The following is a 26,982-nucleotide window of genomic DNA, read 5'->3' as shown; positions in this document are numbered from 1 at the left end:
AGGACACAAAAACATACAAGTACATGATCTAATGTCTTCAATAATACACAAATTTCAAGTTAACCCATGACTAGGAAGGTTGAGAGTGGTATATATGTATATATCTGTGTTAAGCTACTAATGTTAGCTTATTGTGGATTCATTCATATTTTGGGGTACCAATTTTGGTAGATTTAGGAAAAATTGTACTTTGTGGATATTTGATTTCCTAAGGTTTTGCAAAATTCTGCACACATGCCTATGCTAAGTTTGTACTTCGTTGAAGAATTTTAGTTTGTGGTTCACCTTAACTCACACTATCCATGAAAATTGGTATCCCACGAATAATAATGAATCCAAAGTATGATAAATACATTAGTTTACCTACTCTTTAAGATACATATATGTGTAAAGATTTGTCATCATGGTAACACTAGGTCCTATAACAATACTGTTTCTCCATTGGGGATAGTTGTCTAGAAGCCTGTGAAGCAATCTATAGTCAGCAGCATGCTGGGAACCATTTATTTTATAACCAAATCCTCTCCAAACATCAGGCTCTGAAAAAATATGTCATTAAGTGACTTACTTCTTAAGATATGTGAATGAAGGCCAACTTCCTGTTGTGCTTGGTCCAATCACAATACTGTTTTTCCATTGTGAATATTGATTAAGAATATTGTGAAGTAGTCTATAGTCATTAGCATGCTGAGAGGCATTGATTTTATACCCAATATTGCTCCATGCATCAGGTTCTACAAAATACATAATGTACATATATGTTCTTATTCTGCAAACATTTGATACTTTGGATTTGTGATACTGGTACCTTATTTCAAGAGCCAAATGTGCAAATGGTGAACAAAATAAGATTCAATATTATGCAGTAGTACTGCTACCACCAGTTCAAAGCCACCCCTGGTGGACTATATAATTAGCCTGTGTGTTAATACAGCCATTGTATTTCTTTGATTTTTACAACTGAATAATTAAATTACATGTATGTTTCATTGTAATATGTTACTTTGATTAGCTGACAGCAATCTCGTGTCATTCTGAAGTAAACCTTCATTTCAAAATGAAATGTAACATCCATGATGACACAAGCTTCCACAATAAAGTGCACAGGTAAATAAAAGAAAAACTTGATATAAATCGTGTTTTCATGATCCTAGCAAAAAAATGTAATTATAAGTATTGAATGCTTCTTTTAGTAATTCTATAGGGTTGTAAAAGCGTTGACCATGCGCACATTTGTAGAATGAAGTGCTTCCGCGCTTATATAAATTTAAAAAAGAAGCATTCAATTCTTAAATAATTTGCTTTAACAAAAAATTCTAGATTTTATAAAGATGTACAGGTCTTCAGCTGGTTTAAAAATCCTTTATTTTTATTTTCCGCTTCAAGAATTTGGGATTCCAAATACTAGGTTTGAAAAACAAACTGGTGAAAAGTTTATTTTCTAAATGTCAGAGTCTTCTAAGGATGAAATGTGTCACCTGCTGTCTCCAAATAAAACAAGGAACAATGGTGAAGTCTGTTGATATTTTGGTATGAGAAATCCCCAAAATACAAAAATTTAATTGGCAGATGTGCAGCTTACTTTAATGTAAAGGAATCTGTGGAAATTTGGTAGAATTCTATCATACCTTTTTCAAGGAACTGTGGATTAACAAACTGATATAAACAGAAATGGCTTGGTCCATGTTTCTGTTTTGGAAACAACAACAAATCAGTCAGATCAAGAATTTAATTAGCAAGTGCTGTAGAAGAATCTTTGCATTTTTTTTAAAATTCTGTTGAACTGTTGTCAGGGAATTAAAAATATAGGACAACAGATCCCTAATGTACAGCTTGGCTGTTAGGTGACAACATTAAGCTCAATTTTAGTCAAAATCAGCCATGTAAGCATGTGGCTACAAAAGAAAATAAGACTTTAAAATTTGGTGAGTATGAAGCCCTTTTCTGGATATACCTTCTTAAGGAATTTCAACTCAAATATTTTAACATAAACATAATTGAATAGTTGAGGAGCTATATAACCAAAGAGTAGCCAAATCCAAGCAAGAAGAATTCTCCAACAAACAAATAATAAAAAAATAATAATACATGTAGTATTTGCATATGTTCCATAGTTTCTTTAATAACAATTGAAATATTGCAGTAAGCAAAAACTTCAAAATAATGTTTGCGTTTTGATTTTATTTCTAAATAATTACCATTTCCAAGTTCCCATCCAGCAATTTTATATCCTTTCTGTGTTGTGTAGTCCATGAGCAATTTAGCATTATCTGGAAGCCACAGCCCATTCTGCCTTAAAAGGCCATTCAAATCAAATATGAGATCCCATCCTACCATCTCTACAAAATGGTTCAGCTCATCCCACTGCTTACCTGTATACAAATACAAATGTATATGCCCTTTATTTTATCATTTTGCACAGTGATGACTTGACTGGTTTTTCTATAGCAGTTGGTTAAAAATTCTGACATGTTGAAGAGTTTGATTTGATGAAACAAATTGCAATTTGGTCAGAATTTTGATTGAACTTCAAGGTGGAGAGAAACACGTATAATCAGGTTACTGTTACAGCAAATAACACATAAAAAGTTGGTAGTAAATGATTCAAATGGTGTTTTATAGTTTAAACAAGTCATTTTATCATCTAAAGAACCATTGCTTTCCTAAAAATCAAAAATATGTCCCATCTTAAAATAATCAGAGTAATGACATGGAGTTTTGGTTTTCAATGCTTTTCAACTTTGTAATTGATTAGGTCTCCTACTTGTTTTGCTTTCGAGCACCACTACGAATTAATTATTCTAATGTAGACTTAATGTGCATCTGACATGCTAATTAATAAACCTTGTGTCTGTGATAAATTTTTACATAGGAATTTTGTGTGACCTTCAACAATTGTCAATAACTTTTATATCTCTTTTTTCAAACTCATGTTGCTAAATGAATTTTTAATGACCATCAACAATTGTCTATAACTTTTGAATATCTTTATCAAAACACATGTAGCTGAGTGAACTTTTTTGTGACTTCAATACTCCTACATCCAATGGTAGAAATGCCATCAATATAAGCATTAGTTTAGACATCACTTGATTAATTACCTGACATGGTAAAATTTTTTAATTTCTGAATTTCAAATGCATCAGTAAGCTTATCTTCATATTGAATGTTTCTCTTTGCATATGGACTGAATTTTAGATATTCCTCTTCTGATCTTTGAATGTTTTTGTCTCTCTGTACCCCAGGATTGAATTGTAAAAAGTCTGCTGATGATCCACCTACACGAAGATAACATGGTGCTAAACCTCGAGCTAGGCGCTGTATCTTTGGAGAACTTAAACAAAATAAATTCAAAGTGGTTAATGATGTTAAAATTGACAAAACTTAAAGCCACAAAATGAAACAATTTTGATACAACTGTCTGTTTATAGCTGTATCCAAGCAGAATCACTAAGGATTTTATTATTTGTATATACTCAATGATAATATACTTAAACATGTTGCCTAGTTTGCCAGATTTGTGCTGTATTTTTGGTAATGTTTACATAAGTTCAATGTTGTTGAGTTTATAATAATAATAATAATTCTTTATTTAAAATAATCTTTGTGGTAGGATAACCATGGGTCTTTTAATTCAAGATCCATATCTGGTAACTTTGATCTTGAAACTGAGGTGGAGGTCAAACATCAATTTGACATTCCAGATTTTGACATTTGCTATAACTTCATACTGGCGCATGATAAAGACATTAGGTCTTTTGTATTAGGTTGGATGACATATGACCTTGACAAAGGTCAACCAGAAAGTGACCTCTTGTAAACTGTAAGTCACCATTTTAAAACTAATTTCATATAAAAGTACATGTACCTAGATACCACAAATATTTAGAATCAGTGTGAATTAACCTATCACATGAAACCTGAAGTGGCATATTTAAACTAGAGGTAGCAAATTATCTCCATTTTTTCAAGAAAAGTATGTAGAAATTATATATTTTTTGAAGTAATGTATCATATAAGCTATCATATGAAACCAAGAGTGGCATTTTGTAAAACTGTAAGGAACTAGAAACATATATATATTTTTGGAGTCAGTAAAAAGTAAACTATCAGTTGACACAAGATGTTACTTTTATAAACAGGTATTAGATGATCATCTCTCTTATTTAGAAATAAAAGAACTGCAAACTATACATCTTTGAAATCTGTGATTTTCTGACTCTGTTTTTTTATACACAGGTTACTATTTTGTACTTAATAAAAAGTTTTTGAATATATATCTGTATAATAGTTCATTTAAACCTTAAATATTGACATGTGTGATGGAAAGACCTTCAATTGTTCTCTGAATAATTGGTTTTTAATTTCTCTTAATATTTCTGCCATAATCATGTTATTTATACCTCAGTGAATGTTGTCAGATTGTACCATATTTAATGTAACATATATGCCAAGATTTAAAAGTTAACCAATTTTCCTGCATCTATTATTATAGTATATGGTATTAAATACCTGAAGTTTAATGTTGCCCAATTTGCCTGTATTTGTGCTGTATCTATGGTAACACTTAGGAATCTGTCTGGGATCGTCTGTATAACATTGTCTGTATCAATAAACACTTTAGTTTTTATTGCATTTGAGTAAGCAATATATAGTAAATACCATACGGTTATCACACACACTTGAGAATCCATAGGCTTTACTTTTCCTGAAAGACACAATTTGACATTTTTAATTCTTTTTTCAGGTATAATTTTACCCTGTTTAATGACCATATGAAATTTCAAGACATCAACTACAAATCTCCTCTTAAGAAATTAAGTTCTATTCTACCTTTTTGTTTTAGGGTTTTTTTCAGAAAATGTGCTGAAAATAACATGTATAAAGTGTAAGTAGCTTTTGATAGTTGTTCACATGTTCTTTGATTTTTTATGATTTTGGCAATTATACAAAGCTCTTTTCTTTTTGTGCTTGATAGTTGATTAAGGCACATATTGAGTTTAAAATATTTATACAGATGCAAAAAATCAATGTTTGTTTTATAATGTATACCTTTCTAACATCATGAACATTGCAGGAGGTAATAAATTGAAATTACAAATAACAAAAATTTGTAAGGGGTTCCACAGAACCCTGTGTCTTTCCTACTATTGCTGCTGTCAGTGTAAAAGTGTAATGTTGACTTAAAAAGTGAGTCCATTTATCAGAAAAATACAGAATGTTAAAAAAGATTCCAACTTTCTCTTTAGATGCTATTTCTTGGTCTTGAAGATTAGCTTCTGTCCAAGTTTCATAACAATCCATGAAGGTTAACAAACTTATCATGTCAAAAAAAATTAATCCCAGACTGTCAGTAAATGTAAACTGTAAAAAAAATCCAGAAAATACTGAAATTGAAAATATATTTTCAAAAGTCACAGTACTCCAAACATTATCTCTTAATTATAAAAAAGTTTCATAAAATTCTATGAAGGTTTGACAAAGTATTTGATGTGTAACAAACTTTAACCCTATACTGTATCTATTTGTTAAATGTAAAAAAAATAAGTCCATTTATCAGTAAATTATGGAAAAATGAAAATAAATGTTTTCAAAATTTTGCTCTTGATACTGTATTTTTGTCATAAACAAGCTTCTGTCCAAATTTCATTTAATTCCATGTAGGTTTGACAAAGTTATTGATGTCCAAAAACACTTTAACCACAGACTGAACCTAAATGTTGATACCGCCGATGCCGGAATATAGGATCGCTATGTCCTGCTTTAGACTCATCAAAAATCAATTTATCTGACAAGGGAGACAACTCGTTTGTTTTATCAAGTGCGATTATATGACACGCTAAAGTGCGTTGGTATAATGCGCTAAAGTGTGATGGTATAGCTCGCTAAAGTGCGATGGTGTAACGGAAATGGTGTTCAGGCAATGGTTTCTGTTTTTTGCTGTGTTTCTGTTAGTTTTTCGTTTTTTTGTTTAATTTATAAATCAAGCCGTTGTCTTTCTCTTTTGAATTGTTTTACACTGGTCATTGTGTGGCCCTATATAACTTCCTATGCGACGTTGGCCAAAACTCCATGTTGAAGGCCATTAGGTTATTAGTTGCAAACATCAACGACATTTGGTGTTGGGTGAATAGTTGTCTCATTGAAAATGATACATCTTCTTTTTATTTAATGTACAATAGTTATTAAAAAAGTGAAATGGTTACATTCCAGAAGCCAATATGTACTTTTTGAACCTGTTTCAAGCCAGGAACCTGTAATTCAGTGGTAATCGTTTGTTGCTGTATTTATATTTGTTTTTTGTTTATTGTTTTGTATATAAGTCAGGCCGTTATTTTTCTTGTTTGAATTATTTTACACTGGTCGTTTTGAGGCCCTTTTGTAAACACAAATTAGCCAAATCAAGTTAACCACTTCCAGCACCAACCAAAACTTCCTGATGGGATCATTTGTTTTTTCCTTTTTTCTTTTTCTTTGTCTTATAAAAACAATGGACAAATATTCTGGTTTTCCAGCAGGTCCATTTTGCTAACGTTGCTAACTTTCTTACTTTCATGAACAAACGCACATTCGTGAAAAAACGCACTTTAGCGTATTGAGGCATCGGACTTTAGCGTGTTCTGTTGAACAGCACACACCTCAAATTTTGGCGTATCAAACCATCGCACCTTAGTGTTGACCATTGCACTTTAGCGTGACCATCGCGTTTTAGCACCCCCATCACACTGTAGTGTCCTACATATATATACCCATCAGACACAGGCACTTGTATTTATCAATGGGAAGGTCCACTATCCATATATATAATGTCGGTAGCTAACAAATGTCACTGCTTTGGAAGCTTATTATTACCATTAACTTAATGTAAAAAAAAATATGACCTTATATGAATCATTTCATTGAATGTTTTCCTTGAATGTGATACAAATGTAACATACCCCCTCAGTGTTCCTCTCCATGACAATCTTACTAATATTAACTAAACCATGGTGACATCTTGACCAGCATGCAAAACTTCAAGTGTTTATTAAACATGTTAAACTGGACATTTCTTAAAATTTTTGTGGCAAAATATTTTAATTTTTTTTTAGACGAAATTTTCCCACTTTTTCATGAAATGTCAAATGACAGCACATATCATTGATTTTAAAACTCTATAGATTATTATCTGAATGAATGTTCAAATGTTGAAGGATTTTTACATAGGCAGTATTGCAACATTGGTGAAATCAGTTCGAATTTGTTATTCCATCTCTCTGCTTCCAACTTCAACTTCCCGTCTTTCTACTTAGGGACGATAACACGCGGGGGAAGGAAACGAGATTTACATCCTGAAAATTTTGTCCTGAATATTGAACTGATGTGTAAACCATGTCCACCCAGAAAGATTTATCGATAACAGAATTCTGCTGCGAAATGCCTAAAATTGAACTCCATGCACACATAAATGGATCAATTAGTGAAACAACAATGAAGAAATTATTGAAAAAGAAAAATCGTGAGGGAGATAAGTTGTCATTTCAGAAAGACCAGATTGCAACATTGGATGACTGTTTTCAAATGTTCAAATTGATACACCAAGTGTCCGATAATACAGAAGCAGCTTATACAATAACTTATGATGTTATTCATGAATTTGCAGCAGAGAATGTAAAATATCTTGAACTTAGAAGTACACCAAGAGAAGTTAAAGCAACAGGCATGACAAAGTTGGGATATGTTGAGGCTGTGATTAAAGCTATACAAGACTGTAATGACCTGGACATAATTGTTAAGTTTATTTTAGCTGTGGATAGGAGAAATGGTATAGATGTAGCAAAAGAAACAGTGGAATTAGCCGCTAAATATAAAACTTTAAGTAATGGAATTGTCATTGGGGTGGATTTAAGTGGTGATCCTACTGTAGGAGATGCAAGAGACTATATTCCATTGTTCGAGCAGGCTAAACAAGCAGGATTAAAACTAGCACTCCATTTAGCCGAGGTTCCAAATATTGAAGAGACACTGGCCATGCTAAAATTACCACCAAATAGAATAGGTCATGGTACATGTTTGCTCCCAGATGTTGGAGGATCAGATGAATTGACAGACTATGTGTATACACATAAAATACCTCTAGAACTGTGTCTAACATCAAATGTTATTGGCCAAACTGTTCCCAACTTTGACAACCATCATTTTTTAAACTGGTACCAGAGAAATCATCCATGTGTGATTTGTACAGATGATAAAGGTGTATTTAATACTACTCTGTCAGAGGAATATCAGATTGCAGCTAAAACATTTGATCTTAGTGTGGATAAAATTTGGCAACTTTCTTTTGGAAGCATTGACCATATTTTTGCTGACGAGGAAATTAAGGAACAATTAAGACTGAAGTTTTTACAATTTAGACCATTATAAACCTTAGTTATGTTCATGATGTTAGTGTAAATATGTTAAAATGTTGTAAACAGGGATTATTAATTACCAGAAACTCAGAAGAATGTGTATAAGTAGATCAAAGTTTACAAATGTAGTTATGCATCAAATAAATATATTACACTTTTTTTTTAAACTTAATTTCCAACATAAAAAAAAGAGAAGATTGAACTCTTCATGTATATGTCTTCTGCATTTCTAACATGGCTAATATAAAAATCTTGCACATAAAAAGTGCATATATGCATGAATTTAGCAAAATTCTTGGAGGAGTCAATTTTGAAAATTAAAGTGTGTTCCATTTGTATTAGATACTTGTATTCCCTCTTGTTCTGAAATCAGTCCAGCAGAACAACTTCAACAAGGGCAAAAGAATAAAATTTTACACAAGCACATCCTGATCTTTATAAGAACATTGATGAATGCAAGGATCAGATATCTATTCCATAAAATATTACATTAAAACCTTGCAAACTTGACTGTTGACAACAAAACTTATCACGAATGATGCAAAAAATGTACTTCTAGCCAAGTGTTAAATTGCCTTTATTAATGAAACTTATATTAATTTTTTGTAGGTTTTTAAACTTTCACCTTAAAATTATGCCTAACTGGCATCAAATTGTGCATGATCTATTGTAGGACTAAATTATCTGATCTAAAAAATTCTAGACCAATCATTTAACCATGCATTACAGTTTACATGTATATTTGTCTTGAATTCACAGTGATGCACAAGTTTTTGTCTCATTTTGAAGGCTTCACTTTGACTTTCGAGATGAAGGACAGCAATACAAGTGCTATTCCTTAGCTGTGGATTTTCAAAGTGTCTGTAAGGATTTGTGACATGAATTTACACACAATATCCTCTTTTCCCATTTCCCCATTATTTTTTATTGTATACATGTAGTTATACAATATTTCCTGCAGAATGTAACAAAAAGTTATTGTGCAATATTCTAGGATATTACACATGCAAATGTAGCCTCAAGTTATCAACCTTATCAGTGACAATAATATGTTTGAAAAAGTTTTTCAAGCTTTGCTATACAGTAAAAGAGTTATTGCATAGATAGTGGTGAATATTATCCATGGTAGAATATATAAAACATTATATATTACACGCAAAAATAGATTAAATGTTCAATTTATTAATTGATGCTGAATGTCCTGTGGAAGTAAATATATGCATGTTAGAACAATAACATACTAATGTGATATAATCCTGAAACATATGGTTTACTATTCAAACAAACTTAGCTAAATGTTTAAACTGCTTGCACACAAGATGACAAGTCTACAGAAAGTCATTGCAAAATACACAGACACATTACTCTTACTCCTCGAAGACCTGTAATTTTTTACCTGGTGGAGGGGGTGTGCTCATCCTTTATGGAATCAATGCATAGTAATTTACTTGTCAATTGGACATACATTTTCATCATCTGATAAGATGTCTATAAAAACTTTGCACCACTCCATACATTTTTAATCAATTTAAATGATCCCATATGGATAACATCTGTATCTGCTAAAACTTTTATTGACATATGTTGCAGTCCTTTTACATCTATCTAAATAAGGTGTCACAGATTGTATTATTGAAATATGGGAAAGAGTCATGAATTTCTTATATGAGGTGGGATTTTTGCACAACTTCAAGCCTGTACCAAAACTTGTATGTTGAGGACCCTTTCCCATGTCATTCTTTTCTCTTATATTCCTAGCTGACTTTTCTTTTCTCCTAATTAACTTTTCACTTGATTAACTCCTAAGGACTGTTAGCTCTAGGGGGAAGCAAATACCACTTCTAAAGCTACGGTCCCCCATCCTGAGGAGGGCATACTGTCAGCTTAGGTACCATGTTTTGAATGGATAGATTTACAGTTAGACAAAATTGTTTAAGATGCTGACTTAAAATAACAATCTAATGTACCGATGTTGTTGACATGATATCAAATGAACAAAAAAAAATTACAATTTTAAGACACAAGATAATGCAAAACCTTAACCTAGTTATATGACTCTCCTATACCAACCTGTTATCTTGTACAAGGTTTCCAGTCAATATAATCAACCTATTACCACAATTTGAAATTCAATTAACATAAAAGCATAAACAACCATCGACAATTGAAGATATATTTTTATTTCAAATAATAATAGAAAATATTCCCTAAAGTGATAGGTCAATAAATAATCTATAAAACATATGTTGTATAAAATATAAATTTGGAAATTGCAAAAAAAAAGAATAGCAAACAGTTATACATGCATAAGACGAAAAGTAATTTGTAGTTAGAATTTGGAAACCTCAAAGAGTAAATGACTTTGAAATTAAGTATTTTTTGCATTCAAATTTTTAGTTTTCAAACAACCCTGCATAAGAGAAATTTATAGCATTGGTCTGTTTATGCTGATAGTAAATAAATGATATTTTTAACATGGGTCTGTATACAGAGGATTTGTTTCTTGGCATAGAAAATTATGTTAGAATATCATCCAGCATTTAGCATTCAAGAAATAAAGAAAATATTACAATCAAAACTTAATACAAGTTGTATCAAAATACTGTCAAATGGGAGATAACTACAACAAAACATAATACAAGGTGTATCTAAATACTGCCAAAGGGGAGATAACTATAACAAAACTCTTGATATGAAACAGATTTTTTAAAATAATATTTCTAAGGATTAAAGAAAAATGCTAATAATGACAATAAACTTCTTTATGCAATTTTTTCTTTCAAATTATTTCCATAAAAATATCTGGAATGACACAGAAACTAAAGTGGTCTGCACAAAAAGGTGATGACCAGTTATTAAGACAATACAATAACAATAGATCTCTGATAAAATGTGTCTGTCTTATACAAAAAGACTAGATCTGAGTAAATAGACCATAATATGGGCACAGTAAATATCTGAATGTTATGCATAGGAAAATATCACAAACATTACAACACACAAAGTATGTCAAACTAACTGCCATACATTTTATCGATTGAAAAATTCATTGAATATGGTATACAATACATCTTAAAATATACAATACATGTAGTACAGAACACGGAATATTAAGTACAAAAATTGAATATGTAGAAATTTAAAATTACAAAAGAATTGTTTGAACATGATGGTTTGATTGAAGGGTATTGGCTATCTAATTTTCAATATCTATTGTTTATTACACTCCAGTTACTGTATTTGTATGTAACATAATATACATCTAAAGGGAATGGAACAATATTGCAACAATTCAATTAACTGTCATTGTACTGCATATGGGATGCAAAAACACATAAAAAAAAGTAAACAAAAACAATGCTGGAAAAGTAATCAGATGTTCTCAAAATTTTACATGATAAGTATATATCTGATAGAACAAAATATTAATTTGGTCGAATTGAAGGGGTATTAGAAATAAATATGTACTAGCTCAAAATGAAAGGAAGAAAAGCATTAATTGGACTGTAACATTAAAAAGGTGTATAACAGTTCTGAATTGTAAGAGTTGCCAATTGAAAAAATAACTTCAACTGTTACAAATTTGTAAAAAATACTGATTTTTTAATAGGGACAATATGAAGACATTAGGCTGATATAATCAATCTAATTTTTGAAGTGCTATAAGCTCTGTCTGTAACTGCCAATTGGAAAGGACTATAAAAGTCCTAAGCTTAACAGTTGTTAAATATTTTATTGAATACTAATTCTTAAATAATAAACAAACTAATATTGCAAATTAAGTGGTTTTGTTTCAGATGGAAGAACTTAAGAGATGAATGGATCATGGATTTGATATGCAAAATGACAAACTGTTCATATTTAGTAGTTACTACAAAAATGAAAGTATTATTATAGAACATCAAACAAGTTTTCAGAGGCCGATCCAGGATTTTAGAATAGGGGGCGCAAACTTAAATTTTTTTAAAATAAAAATTCTTTATTAAGCTGAGGACAACCCATGCTTTGCAAATTTCAGGGGGGGGGGGGGGGGGGGGGGGCACACGCCCCTACCTGAATCCACCCCTGGTTTTAATGTTTCCTTTGAGCCAATCAATATTCTGTAGTGAATTACTTTTACATTAAACATTAAAGCATATGAAAAAAAAATATTGGTTATAAAAATTAGCTTCAAATCAACAATAACAAAGAACCATGAACATAAATAAACATTTGTATAAACATGTTGCATTGAGCACCACTGAAATGCAGTATACAATACTTCATCCTGTTTCAGCTTCAGTTCTTATTTCTCCTTATTTTCCTCTTTCTGAAAAAATTCCTTTGATTCAGAAAAATGGTACCATGAACCTAAACAACTATACTGTTTAATATGATGCTGTACAGAAAAACATTGGCAGCCAAATTATCATTTTAATTGCAATCTCAGGAAAACCTTTCTTAAACTGTCATCGGATGTAAGTTATAAATCTTTCTTTAATACATCTGATGCAACTGCAACGTTTTAGCTTAACATCTGTTCAAGTTGTGTTTTTATTTTCATCAACTGCTCACTTTACAAGCTGCAACATTAGCTTCAGGTATAACAATGAACCCAAAAGACTGTTGAGGGAATGTAAAGTTAGAAGTAACAACTTCAGGGTAGTCCATACTTGGTAATGAAAAATCAGGATTCAGGCTCAAAGTTCTACCATTTAAAGCAACTGTTCTGTAAATAGAAAAAAAAATCACTGATAATTTGTGATGGTATAAAAATTGCCAAATTGACATTAAATTTATGTTTCTTAATTTGAAAAGGGTATTTTATTCTAATTATTTTCTTGGATCGTAATTGTTTGATTGTGCAGTAAAGAATGAAAATTCTGGAAAGGTTTTCAATGACTTGTTGACATATTTGGCTACAAAGGGCACAAATCAAATACAAAGAAATATACAAGATTCACAAAGATTTTTCTGACTGAAATCAAATTCTTTGTTTATTCTTTAAAAATGGGTCATGTTTCAAATGACTGGGTTACAATATTTGTGACTGATCAATGTAGAATGTTTACAATCTTCCTGTGAAGTTTCATGGAAATGGGTTGAAGACTGTGGGAGAAGTTGATTACACAAAACTTGTACCCTCTTTCATTAATCTTGCTGACGATTGACTAAGTTCCCAAGTCTGGAAAAATGAGAAAAAATTCCTAAAGAGATTCCATAATAGCAGGTGCACAACTTCAACATATGTACAATCTTCGTGTGAATTTTCCTGTTGACCCACCCGCCTGACATCACCATACTATAAGCCGGTTTTGGACTTTGTCCAGTCCAACCAAAAATGATTGAAATCATGTCATTCATGACTGACAATTAAAAGGCAGTTGAGATGACATACTGATTTAAATCCATAAAACACACAAACATTGCTTTAATTTCAGCTCAAGTAACCAGGTTCACATTCATGTTTAAAATCATTACAAATTACCAGCTTTTCTGTTGAGGTTCCCCCTTAAGGTCACAGGTCCTTTTAAATGAGACCAGTTCACAAGGTCTGATTTGACCATGTTGGAGCCCTCTTTTTTGACAAGTTGATTTTTCCCATGTTCTGATTTTTCTTGTTATTAAGATAGCAGAGAAACCCTTATCTCTTAAGGTAAAAATCTACTGAGACCTAAGGCTATCTACACCAACAGGTTCTAACTTACTGAGACTTAAGGCTAATATATACACCAACAGATTCTAACTTACTGAGACTTAAGGCTATCTACACCAACATGTTCTAACTTACTGAGATTTAAGGCTATCTACACCAATGGGTTCTAACTTACTGAGACTTAAGGCAATCTACACCAACGGGTTCTAACTTACTGAGACCTAAGGCTATCTACACCAACAGGTTCTAATTTACTGTGACCTAAGGCTATATACACCAACAGGTTCTAACTTACTGAGACTTAAGGCTATCTACACCAATGGGTTCTAATTTACTGAGACTTAAGGCTATCTACTCCAACAGGTTCTAACTTACTGAGACCTAAGGCTATATACACCAACAGGTTCTAACTTACTGAGACTTAAGGCTATCTACACCAACAGGTTCTAACTTACTGAGACTTAAGGCTATCTACACCAACGGGTTCTAACTTACTGAGACTTAAGGCTATCTACACCAACGGGTTCTAACTTACTGAGACTTAAGGCAATCTACACCAACGGGTTCTAACTTACTGAGACTTAAGGCTATCTACACCAACAGGTTCTAACTTACTGAGACTTAAGGCTATCTACACCAACAGGTTCTAACTTACTGAGACGTAAGGCTATATACACCAACAGATTCTAACTTACTGAGACTTAAGGCTATATACACCAACAGGTCCTAACCTACTGAGACTTAAGGCTATCTACACCAACAGGTTCTAACTTACTGAGACCTAAGGCTATATACACCAACAGGTTCTAACTTACTGAGACTTAAGGCTATCTACACCAACAGGTTCTAACTTACTGAGACTTAAGGCTATCTTCACCAACAGGTTCTAACTTACTGAGACTTAAGGCTATCTACACCAACAGGTTCTAACTTACTGAGACTTAAGGTTATCTACACCAACAGGTTCTAACTTACTGAGACTTAAGGCTATATACACCAACAGGTTCTAACTTACTGAGACTTAAGGCTATCTACACCAACAGGTTCTAACAAGTATAAGTGAAGTTTAACATCTGGTTTAAACTGTGTGAAGACAACTGTTGTAGGTTCTGGTCTAAGGTTCATACCATATACTGTAATACTACCTGGCTTATAATCACTTCTACAAAATAGAGAAAGACCAGGAAAAGTTAAACCATGATGACATATAATATACAAAAAGTTATGACAGCTTATCCTGGACTTCTGGACCATATTTTTTTTAAAAAAGATTTAATGTCTAAAAAATTTCCACATATATGACAGAAATTAATGTTTGTCCTGCTTCAACATTTCCTTTCTGTAGCATCTGAGTTCACTCCCAGTTTTTGGTTGGGTTCATGTTGCTCAGTCTTTCTGTCTTTTCATCGTTATTCTTTTTGTCCATGGTGATGTCTGTTTTATATTGGACTTATGATTTTTGTCCATGGTGTTGTCTGTTTTATATTGGACTTATGATTTTTGTCCATGGTGTTGTCTGTTTTATATTGGACTTATGATTTTTGTCCATTGTGATGTCTGTTTTATATTGGACTTATGATTTTTGTCAATGGTGATGTCTGTTTTATATTGGACTTATGATTTTTGTCCATGGTGATGTCTGTTTTATATTGGACTTATGATTTTTGTCCATGGTGTTGTGTGTTTTATATTGGACTTATGATTTTTGTCCATGGTGTTGTCTGTTTTATATTGGACTTATGATTTTTGTCCATGGTGTTGTCTGTTTTATATTGGACTTATGATTTTTGTCCATGGTGTTGTCTGTTTTATATTGGACTTATGATTTTTGTCCATGGTGTTGTCTGTTTTATATTGGACTTATGATTTTTGTCCATGGTGATGTCTGTTTTATATTGGACTTATGATTTTTGTCCATGGTGTTGTCTGTTTTATATTGGACTTATGATTTTTGTCCATGGTGATGTCTGTTTTATATTGGACTTGTGATTTTTGTCCATGGTGTTGTCTGTTTTATATTGGACTTATGATTTTTGATTGCTTCCTTTGTATCTTCACTCTTTCAAAGTTTAAAGTATGAGTAAGTTTAGATTGTAAGTCGGGAAATTTTCTACAAGATAACAGAATAAAGAGCTGTGCCATGAGCCCATGCTACGCCCATCTCCCTTTTAGCTCGTCTTTATGCTTTAAATGAATTTATATGATCAACTAGAAATACTGTGAGAACTGTTCAAATAGACCCCCTCCCCCAAAAAAAAGACATGCACACACAGTGGTACCTAAAGAAACAAAATTAAATAATTTGGCACTATTTAGGTTACCTCAAGTTTATCTAAGTTTGGGGCCTTGATTATTCATCTATACACTTCTATCTTGTTCACAACACCATTTTTGAAAGAATTAAATTCTATATACTCGAAAACCAAATAAAGCGTGAAAAATGGAAGTTATCAACAATTTTTCAACAAATAAAGTTCTATAACTCTGCAATGTCATATAAGAAATTTATAAAAAGCAAAAAGGGGCTTATTTCAATAAATATAAACAGACAGACAGATGGACAACGGTATACCATAATACCTCCTGTCTTAGACAGCTGTATAAAAATGTATGTTCATTCTGCTGCAATTGGGAAAGTTTCAAAAATATCTTCTTAGTTTAAAACGTGAAATTTTTTAACTGCACAGTAAATTAAGGAAGGTGTTAAAAACAACATATAAAATTAAATAAACAGTCGAAGTATCCTTACAAATGACCCTCCATTCGAATTCCCAAAACATCTTTCAAATTGATCCACTATCCTACATGTAAAACTAACCTTAGAGTATTAGTACAGTGAGTATACATTCTAACATATCCTTTGTTATCATCCATTGTCACATTAAACACAGACCTTCCTACTAACTTCTTGTACAGGTAAGACAACCAAAAATCCTGCAAAATCAAGTTCATTTCTTTGTTATTATAGTGTACCGAAAATCAACAATGGAGTGTGTATCTTACTAACAGTGATGCACATTTAATTCTGTTAGTGGATCATTTTGGAGTGAATTGATTTCAAATTACAATCAATTTAAATATTGCATATGAGGAATGTTTAATCGAATTTAAATAATACTTAATATGAAATCAACCAAAAATATACTTTAAAACTAGTCTTTTACTCCATCTTGAAACAATTAAAGAATGAAAAAGCAATGAAAAAATTGTGCACTCTACTACAGGTAATAGTCCATAAATAAATTGGCATTAGCTTTATCATAAGAATCAAATAGCAATGAAAATATGAACAGTTCTTTCGGATTTACACATGCATGTAAACAAAGATCAAATTTAAAGTAATTCATCGGTTGCCACGGCAATTAATATGTGGCCACCCAATAACAATAATATCAATGCTTTAGAAAAATGAGCAAATATTTATTTCTTGTTCAATTTTTTAAGAACATTTTATAACAGTCAGAAATTTGTACACAATTACTCTATACATTTATACCAGAGCAATGTCAAAGTACTTTCACCTGCACTTTTAAAAGAGAATCACTATTTTTCTTGATATTGTAATTCCAAGGTTGACTTTTCATTAATCTTTAGGACTGTTTTTTTACTTTTTTATGTTACTCCTCTAAAAATTTCTTCTTTTTTTTTTATATTTGAAATTTACATTTGTTAGAGATACATAAAGTACCGGTATCTTATCCCGGCCTTGTTAAGGTTAGTATATAGCATTTCAGTGATAAGGTAAGTAATTGTTAGTACACAATATACAGTTTAGCTAATAAATAATATGCAACAGATTAAAAAGAAAGTAATATGATATATTATAAATTTTAGTTTAAGAAGATAAATTAATTTTTTCTGCAACCAAATTGTAGAAGTTTTCATATTTGCCTTCTTTATTTGTCAATATTTTGTAATTTTGGAGAAGTTCATTTTCAAAAATTTCAAGCACATTAATTTGTTTTGTTTTCTGCTAGGATACATAATATATTCTATATAGTAACAAGAGTGCCCATGCTGAAATCTCTCGCCTGCTTTACTGATCATTGATTTTGATTTTATGTTGATAGTCCTAAATATAAAGCTTTACTACAAGTATCACATATAAACTTAACATGATCCAAGAAAATGAGGCCAAGGTCAGATAAACCAAACCAGAAATACATGTACACTTTACAATCATTCCATACACAAACAAACTTAACCAGGAAAATTTAACATTGACCAATGAACCATGAAAATGAGGTCAAGGTCAGATGAACCATGCCAGACATGTACACCTTACAATCAATCTATGCATTAAATATTGTTGACCTATTACTTATAGTACCTAAAAAACAAACTTAACTATGAAAATTTAACAATGACCAATGAACCATGAAAATGAGGTCAAGGTCAGATAATACCTGCCAGACAGACATATACACCTTACAATCATTCCATACACCAAATATAGATGACCTATTGCTTACAAAGAAAAACAGACCAAAACACAAAAAACTTAACACTGAGCAATGAACCGTGAAAATGAGGTCAAGGTCAAATAAAACCTACCAGACTGACATGTACATTGTAAAATACTTCCATACACCAAATATAGTTGACCTACTGCATACAGTATTAGAAAAAAAGACCAAAACACAAAAACTTAACTTTAACCACTGAACCACGAAAATGAGGTAAAGGTCAGATGACACCTGCCAGTTGGACAGACGGAAGCTTCATAACATAAGGCATCTATATACAAAGTATGGAGCATCCAGGTCTTCCACCTTCTAAAATATAAAGCTTTTAAGTAGTTAGTTAACGCCGCCACCACCGTTGCCGGATCACTATCCCTATGTAGAGCTTTCTGCGACAGAAGCTCCACAAAAAGTATAATTGTTAGAAAATTGTTAATATTTTAATAATTTGTATCGTTTATCTTATATCAATACAAAAGTGATGCATATTATATTATATATGATGTCCTATTTTAAGTTTATCTAGTATTAGTTTTATTTGATCCCAAAACAATTTCAGATATTTGCATGTCAAAAAGTAATGTTCATAATCTTCAATGACATTACATATATTACATAAAGGAGTTTTAGTTATTTTCCAAGAGAAAAGTAATTGTTTGGTTGGTAAAATGTAATGTAGAAATTTCCATCTCAACATTTTCAATTTATTATCTTGGATATAGTTAAAGATAAAGTACAACATTTGTTGTCTTTTCCTTATATTGTTATCTAAATTAGTATTCTGTCCCATTTTTGAAATCCTATTGCCTTCTCATAATATGTATTTAAAAGGGAGATGTAAATATCTTTGGAGGAAATTGTTTTTACTGATACCATTTTTCCTTTTCTATCTTGAAATTTAGATTCGGAGTCGGTAGCACATTTTGTTTTAATTGATTCTTCTTTTGTTAGCTCTTGTAACCACTGTTTAGGTATTGCTTTTGTCAATTAAGAATATTCTGAAAACCAATTAGCATGGCAAGATAGTTTATCTGGAAGCATATTTTGATTAATTTTTCCTTTATCATTAATTATGTCATTTACAAATAAAATTTTACTGTTTATCCAATTTTTGAATATAAGACATTTACCATTTAATTTGATATGTTTATTGCCCGTATAAGTTGCTGCCTAATATGTTTATATGATAGTGAGTCTAAATCTTTTTCAGATTTTGAATTTATCCATGATATGATTATTTTGAAGTAAAATTCTGGAACAATTTCTTTTAGTTCATCATATTTATTAATGAAATTAATATTGTTAAAGTTCATTTTTAATACTATATAAGGAATTCTTGTCCAAATTTGTCTAAGTAAAATTTTGGTAAGACATTCCAATTGGGTGATTGGTCTTCGCTATCAATGAGTCTTTTTACCCAATTAATATTTATGGATTCTATATATTTATCTATGTCTATCATTTTAAGCCCACCAGCATGATAACTTTAACTCTTTTAACTTTTTCTGGTTTATTGTTCCATATAAAACTATATATGATTTTTTTTTAATTTTGCAAGGTATTCTTTATGAATTTCTGTTACTGATGCAACATGAGTGATATTCGGTAGGATTAATGATTTAACAAGAGTTATTTTACCTAACATAGCTAATTTTCTTTTATTCCAGTCTATAATTATTTTTTCAGATTTTTTGTATTGTCATTACAAGTTTAATTTTTAACACTTATTTTTATTAAGTCCAAAATATATTCCCAATAATTTTATCGGTTCTTGTGTCCACTTAATATGGTCAACCTTATCTTTACAGGACTTTAAATTTCCGAGCCATATCCCCTCTGTTTTTCTTAAAATACTTACAGGATTAGGGTTTGAAGTCTTTGTATCAATCAGACCATAACTTCCACCATAAAATGTCTGCCTCACTACCACATCCACTCCTAATGATGCTGATATTCCTAATTTATCTAGCCACCTGTAGAAAACAAAATATAAATATCAGGTATTTTCAAATCTAGGTCTCTTTCCAGTGGTTGAAAAACAGACAAGTTGTTGACATTCTGTCGATTCTTATATAAAGGCATTGCATTAGGTCATGCATTTTTCCGACTTTTGATGACATCTTTACCATGTTTACCCTAAATCTATTAGATGTGTATTGATTGATATTTTAGTCTGGAAGACATGATTTAACTATAAGTTGCAATGGGGTTTGAACTAGTTTGCAGCAGCTGTTAAATACTCTAAGATCAAAACTTTTTGTCTTTAGCCTTTCGTAATTTATATTTTGTGCTTTGTACCAATCTGAATAGTAAAGCTCTTTTTAACTGATTTCTATAGTTTTTTCCTATGTTGTACGGTTACCGTATTGCCCTAGGTTAGTGGGAGTGTTGAGTGCTCACAAACTTGTTTAATCTCGTCGCATTCTGTATGTGCCTGTTCCAAATCAGGAGCATACAATTCACTGCTGTCTGCAACAATTGTTTTTCTTTAATTGGTTTAGTATAAATCAGGTTGCTAGTTTTCTTATTAAAAACTGTTTCACTTTTGTAATGGCAAAATCTTTTAAAGTGAACTATACAGTATTGGTCTTGCTTATTGGTGAAGACAGTCCAGTGACCTATAGTTCCTTATATCCAGATCCTTTGGTGGATAATCGTCTAATTGGTAATCATACCACATCCTCGCATCATCATTATGTAATCTAATCTGTTTACAAATCCATGTTGTTTCTCCTAACCTTAACTTCATATCTTCCAGACCTACACCTCCTCCAAGGGCTGACTATGTGTCTTGTAACTAGAAAATCGAGTCACACATCTGTCACATAAACAAACAGTTCAACTTTGTATCTCCCCAACTTACATGAATCCTGCAACATATCTGTCAGATAATCCTGCAGCTCCTCCTCCCCAGGCTGAGCTTGTTTCACCTAACCAGAATTTGCCATATAAAGGAAATGGAGCTATCTTCTTTGCAACATTTATCTGCCAAGGTAGATTACTCAGAATGTCTGGTGCCATGAACTTTGGGACAGTCATTGATGGACCATAGTCATAATAGCTACAAAAACATATTATAAGTATGATCTTTTTCATGGGATCAGTTGGGGAAGCATTGTGTACATTTTTCATAGATAAAAAGGGAAAATGAAAAGATTTAAAAGTGATCCATTTCTAATATCCCTAATAATTTTAGAATAAGTTGTATACAATATGCTTTAGATACCCTATTACCTGCTATGCAAAATGGTGAAATCTCATGCACACACAAAATATATAATGGACAACTTAAACAGAAACAGAAAAAAAGTTAAACAAAAATATGTTTTTTTTTTCTAAATACATTTTTGATCATTTACAAATGTATTGTAGATTTATTGATTGTATGAAGGGTTGGTTACCTCACTTTTTTTCTTGGGGTACCTCTCAATACTTAGAACTGACTGACATCATCCTAAAATTATTTTACCAGTGCCTTTTAATAAAAGTAAAATAGAATTTTAATTATACAATCTTATAGGCATACACATGAACTAAATCCACCTGCTATCATAGTACTTTAATATTCTGATATATATATCTCTAAAAAAAAAAACACTGCTTCCCTCTGTGGAGCTTTGCCAACTTTGGAAAGCTGAAATTTATTCCTACCCCATTTTTGCTTTGACCATATCACCACTTTTATGTGTTTAACTTAAAAGTTTTTCAACAAACATGCAATTTACCGGTAATATAATTTCAGGGCCTTTAGTTCACTTTTTAAAGAAAACAGTAAAAAATGTATATATCAGAATGATACTCCCACATAATACACGGCAACTTTATGGTAGATCAATAACAAAGGGAACACATTATGGTTGTATGCCTAATGATGGAATGTAGGATTGTTTACTTCCTTTAGTTTAAAAGACAAGTTACCTCCCTTAACCCTTTCGTACCGAAATGATCCTTTTGGCACCCTGGAGCGCGAGCCGAAATTATCCTTTTGGCACCACGGAGCTGTGGGCGAAATTATCCTTAAGGATACCTAAAATTCTATTTTTAGAACGACAACTTCAAAAGTAAAAATACTAAATTCTAACCATAGGTTTCGGTTCATGGTGTAAATAAAGTTAAAATAATATAACATAATTTTAGTTTTACAATGGTTGAAAGGATATATTGTTCATCAAATGCGAAAACTGAAAATAAAACATGAAAAAATATCGACTCCATTTGCAAAATGGCGAAACGAAAAACTCCTCGTTGAATCGTTTTTTTTCATGAAATTAGTGTAAGTATTCAAAGCAACAACGAATCAAATTAAATTTATAATATAAAATTACAAACTTCAGGTTATTTTTGCTTTAACTTCAGGATCGTAGTTTATTTTTAAATGCTTAAAATGTCGAGCAGGTGCTTGTACGATAGTAAAATTTATCTCGGTGACATCACATTTGCAAACACAAATAAAGCTAATTAAAAATAGTTCTTGTCGGTCATTTTACATATCAACGAATTGATAAAAATCTCGAGAATTTTTGCATATTAATGTAATCCTTAATTACTTTTTTTGTGTGCTAAAAATACAAAAATTCTAACGACCTTAAATTGAACCGGAAATAGACATCGTTATGGAAAATATGTCAACAATCATGGCGGAAAAATATTACACAATTTATGCAACCCGGTAAAAAGTTTGTTTTCGCTTATATTTCGTTTACTTAGAAGTAAAAATAAAATTATCAACTAAGTAAGACATGTAACCTGACACTGTAGTGGTGTTTTCTGCTATTTTAATCTGTTAATTTAAGTAAAAGAAGTGATGAAAGGTAAGTCTCGTATCACCGTTGGGTCACTTGTTCAGTCAAAAAAGGTTAACAAAATGTCGTCTGATGAATCTGACGAATTTGAAGGCTTTTCTCAAGGTGAAATAGATGAAGCTGAAGCTAGATACCAGCATCAGTTACTTCAGCAGGGTTTAGGTGATGACAGTGACGGCTACATAGAATCCGGTGATTCAGACGATGATATCAATGATGATATCCCTGGACCTGCTGGTGATGCTGGTAATGTCTTTCATAATCATAATGGTTGGCATGAAAACTTTATATATCATGAACGAGGAATGCCTCACCTTTTCACACCCTCTGGAATCTCAGGGCCAACTAGGATCATGCCACAAGACAAGGATCCTATAGATTTCCTTAAGCTTTTCCTGACTGACATGCTAATTGAAAATTTGATTGATGAAACTGACCGCTATGCCCTTCAACAGAAAGAGCAACACCCAAATCAGAACAAAATGGCCTGGGTAAGACCTTCAGTTGCTGAGATGAATGCTTTTCTTGGACTCTGTTTCCAAATGGGTGTTGATAGGAAACCATCTACCAAAATGTACTGGTCAACTGATCATTTTTTGCATACACCTGTATTTCCGCAAACCATGAGTCGTGACAGGTTCACACAGATAATGAGATACCTCCACTTTTCAAACTCAGAGTTAGAACCATTACCAGGTGCTGAAAATTATGACCCCTTGTTTAAAGTCAAACCATTAGTAAATCACTTCAATGCCTGCTTCAACCAGGAGTATAACCCTAAAAGAAATGTCACTATAGACGAGAGTATGATTCCGTTTAAAGGTAGAGTTCAGTTTCGACAATACATGCCAGCAAAGCCACATAAATGGGGAGTGAAGGTGTGGATGCTAGCTGAGTCTCAAAGTAGCTACATACAGTTTGTAGACATATATCCAGGGAGACGTGCAACTCCTCAATTACACCTAGCCAGTAATGTTGTCAAAAGGTGTCTACAGGGAGCACAACTAGAGGGTAAAGGGTACCATGTGTATACTGATAATTATTTTTCAAGTCCAGAGCTTTTTGTAGATTTATTTGAAAATTATGGTACAGCAGCGTGTGGAACAGTCCGAATAAACCGTAGGGGACTACCCGTTGATATAATTTGTAAACGACAAGAAGGCATAAATCAACGTGGGGATATGAAGTTCCGCCAAAAAGGATGTCTTGTAGCTTCAGCTTGGAAAGATAAAAAAATTGTAAATGTCTTGTCAACTATTCATGACAACAGTACATCTGAAGTGCAGAGACTAGTCAATACAGATGGCAATTTTTCTAGGCAAAACTTTGTTTGTCCAAAAATGGTTGCAGATTATACTAGTAATATGGGAGGTGTGGACCGTGCCGACCAGTATATCCAATATTACTGCTACAATCATAAAACAATCAAATGGAGTAAGAGGGTTTTCTTTGTACTACTGGAAATGGCAAAATTTAATGCTTTTAAACTGTTTATCATGAGCAATAACCATCCATCTTCAATGACATTCCTTGACTTTACTTTAAATATTGCAAAAGGATTAGTCGCAGGCTATTCATCTGACATCCGCAGGGGAAGACCATCACAAGTTCCACTTGAAAACAGACTTGTTCAGAGACATATGCCATCTAGTTTCAACAAGAAGTCAAAATGCCATTTATGCTACATGAGGACAAAAAATGGAAATCAGGAGACGGTTAAACAAACCAAATTTGGCTGTAATGATTGTGGAAAACACCTGTGCCTGCCTGAATGCTTTACCAAATTCCACACTGTAAGGAATTGTTACAACTGATCAAGGAAGTGGATCATAGAACTGTTTTGTTAATGTTGACTGTTACTTTTAAGCTGTTTGGACGTCTGTTAAAGTTTTAATTGTTGACTAGTTGTTTTAAAAAAAACCTGAACATTTACCACATATAAACAATCCTTATTTCCGATATCAATTCATGCAGGCAGGCCAGTGTTGACATTCAAGCTAGAGGATTTATCTGTAAATTTTTGTAAGTTATATGTTACATTTTAAACATATATTTTTGTTAAAAATCATATGAACTGGCAGAATAGTTTTAGTTAAAAAAAAATTATAGACAGAAACTTTGAAGTATGAACATGAAAAAGATATGAATTTTAAAATATGCCAAAAATTTTATAAACTATTAAAAAAAAAAAATTCAACATTAAAACTTTTTCTCATGAACTATTAATTATGAATTTAATCCAGTCTTTTAATGCATGCACGTATATACAATAAATTTTCATCAAGTAAAAAAAAATCATAGATCTGTATAATTATCTCATACAGCATGTACAGTACATATATGAATTTACTGAAGTATAACAAATGGTTTGTGTAAGGTAAATTAATTTGCTGAACCAAATGGGGATGAAAATGATAAAATACTGCAACATTTTATTGTTTGTCTCGATAAAATATTTTGGTTTTAATTTTGCTTGCAATTTTGCACGGATTTTGTTAGTTTCCAAATTCAAACTCTTGCTTATGGTAGGATTAATGTTCCTGATTTTGTTGGAGTTGTCTCTCTTCTTTAACCATGTAAACAATATGGCGGTCGCAATTTTCTCGTAAACGACAGACACTTTATTAAGCATTTTTTTGTCTGGAAGACATCGATTGGAACACTTTTTACGGATAAGGAACTTGAGTAGTACGACTGTTATTCGTTTGCATGACACTTGTTTGAAGTAAAATTGGTTCAAACGTAATTTAAGCGCATTTAAACAGTACCGAGGTAGAAAAAATTCCGTACGCAAATTTTCAACGGGAAAGTAGAATAATTTTGCTTTAAATCGCAGTCAATCAACAAAATGGCATTAACCCTCCTTGGAGAACAAACTTTTCTTTCACCACGTGGCTTATGAACGACCAATTTACTGTCGTTTGCTGAAATTCGACGATTTCCGTAATCACGATTTTTTTCTGTAGAACCTTGCAAAATGAAACCCGGTCGGGGAATTAGCTCGAGGAAATAAACTTCGGCCACCAAATCCCGCGAAAAAAATTTAATTCAGGAGCGAAAGTGTTAATATGTACATAGCTTTTGTGTACTTACTGATGGAATGTAGGATTGGTGACTATATCAGGTCCTCCTGCATCAACAAAACTGAAATTAAAAACAAACTTATAGAATAACTAATAGAAATGCTTCTTTCCATACACTGAAGATGAAATAATCTTTGACATGGATTTAAAATTAATTTCAATGGGGCAAAGGGAAATTTTCTAACTATCAGTAACCAAACACTGACTTAATTTTTCAAAAGTGTTGTATTATTACTGGTCATATAATGATAAAAGAATATTCATTGTCTGGTCTGTAATTTTAATTTCAGAATTGGTCTGATCAAAATCTAAAGGATTATGGGTAACTTCATTATATGTACAACAAAATGGAAATTCAACCAATGACGTAACATTATTTTTCATTTTGCTGTCCATAGTAACGTTATGCAATTAGTTGAATTTCCATTTTCTGGACGGCATCAACCAATCACCAGCTCTTGGAAATATTAACTATAATGCCTTTGATTCTGTGAATTCATGTCAGGTTACTTACAAAATGATGTATGAAATCATTTTCTTTCACTTTTTAAAAAAAGATGTTGCCATTTAGAAATACAGTGAAATTGAGTGTTGTATATTATACATTTA

The 26,982-nt window shown here is 31.9% G+C and overlaps 3 protein-coding genes across 5 annotated transcripts in view; 1 reads left to right on the top strand and 2 right to left on the bottom strand.

Annotated features, from left to right (window-relative positions):
* The window catches only part of LOC127736096 (heparanase-like), a 31,578-nt gene extending 24,275 nt beyond the window's left edge, over positions 1-7,303 (bottom strand). The window contains exons 1-5 of one of the 3 annotated variants that reach the window (XM_052246614.1): positions 7,203-7,303; positions 4,513-4,708; positions 3,102-3,334; positions 2,199-2,372; positions 368-539 (exon numbers count right to left, since the gene is read on the bottom strand). In XM_052246614.1, the coding sequence (XP_052102574.1) occupies positions 368-539; positions 2,199-2,372; positions 3,102-3,334; positions 4,513-4,694 (761 nt within the window). In that variant the 5' untranslated portion in view covers positions 4,695-4,708; positions 7,203-7,303. Of the gene's footprint in view, positions 1-367; positions 540-568; positions 735-2,198; positions 2,373-3,101; positions 3,335-4,512; positions 4,709-6,938; positions 7,165-7,202 lie in introns of those variants that run through there. The other 2 variants (XM_052246618.1, XM_052246615.1) reach the window with 2 other exon arrangements.
* A 35-nt stretch (positions 7,304-7,338) lies between these two features.
* Positions 7,339-8,728, top strand: LOC127736104 (adenosine deaminase-like protein). The gene has a single exon (XM_052246653.1). The coding sequence runs from the start codon at positions 7,372-7,374 to the stop codon at positions 8,401-8,403; it is 1,032 nt and encodes a 343-aa protein (XP_052102613.1). The 5' UTR covers positions 7,339-7,371; the 3' UTR covers positions 8,404-8,728.
* A 1,826-nt stretch (positions 8,729-10,554) lies between these two features.
* LOC127736097 (heparanase-like) overlaps positions 10,555-26,982 on the bottom strand; it is a 36,060-nt gene continuing 19,632 nt past the window's right edge. Inside the window, exons 6-11 of the mRNA XM_052246619.1 lie at positions 26,384-26,434; positions 21,352-21,549; positions 20,347-20,461; positions 16,844-16,959; positions 15,041-15,187; positions 10,555-13,098 (exon numbers count right to left, since the gene is read on the bottom strand). Coding sequence (XP_052102579.1) covers positions 12,933-13,098; positions 15,041-15,187; positions 16,844-16,959; positions 20,347-20,461; positions 21,352-21,549; positions 26,384-26,434 — 793 coding nt within the window. The 3' untranslated portion in view covers positions 10,555-12,932. The remainder of the gene's footprint in view (positions 13,099-15,040; positions 15,188-16,843; positions 16,960-20,346; positions 20,462-21,351; positions 21,550-26,383; positions 26,435-26,982) is intronic.

The sequence above is a fragment of the Mytilus californianus genome, unplaced genomic scaffold (genome assembly GCF_021869535.1).
Source record: "Mytilus californianus isolate M0D057914Y unplaced genomic scaffold, xbMytCali1.0.p SCAF_3, whole genome shotgun sequence".
Lineage (NCBI taxonomy): Eukaryota > Metazoa > Mollusca > Bivalvia > Mytilida > Mytilidae > Mytilus > Mytilus californianus.
This window is presented reverse-complemented; position numbering and strand designations above follow the sequence as displayed.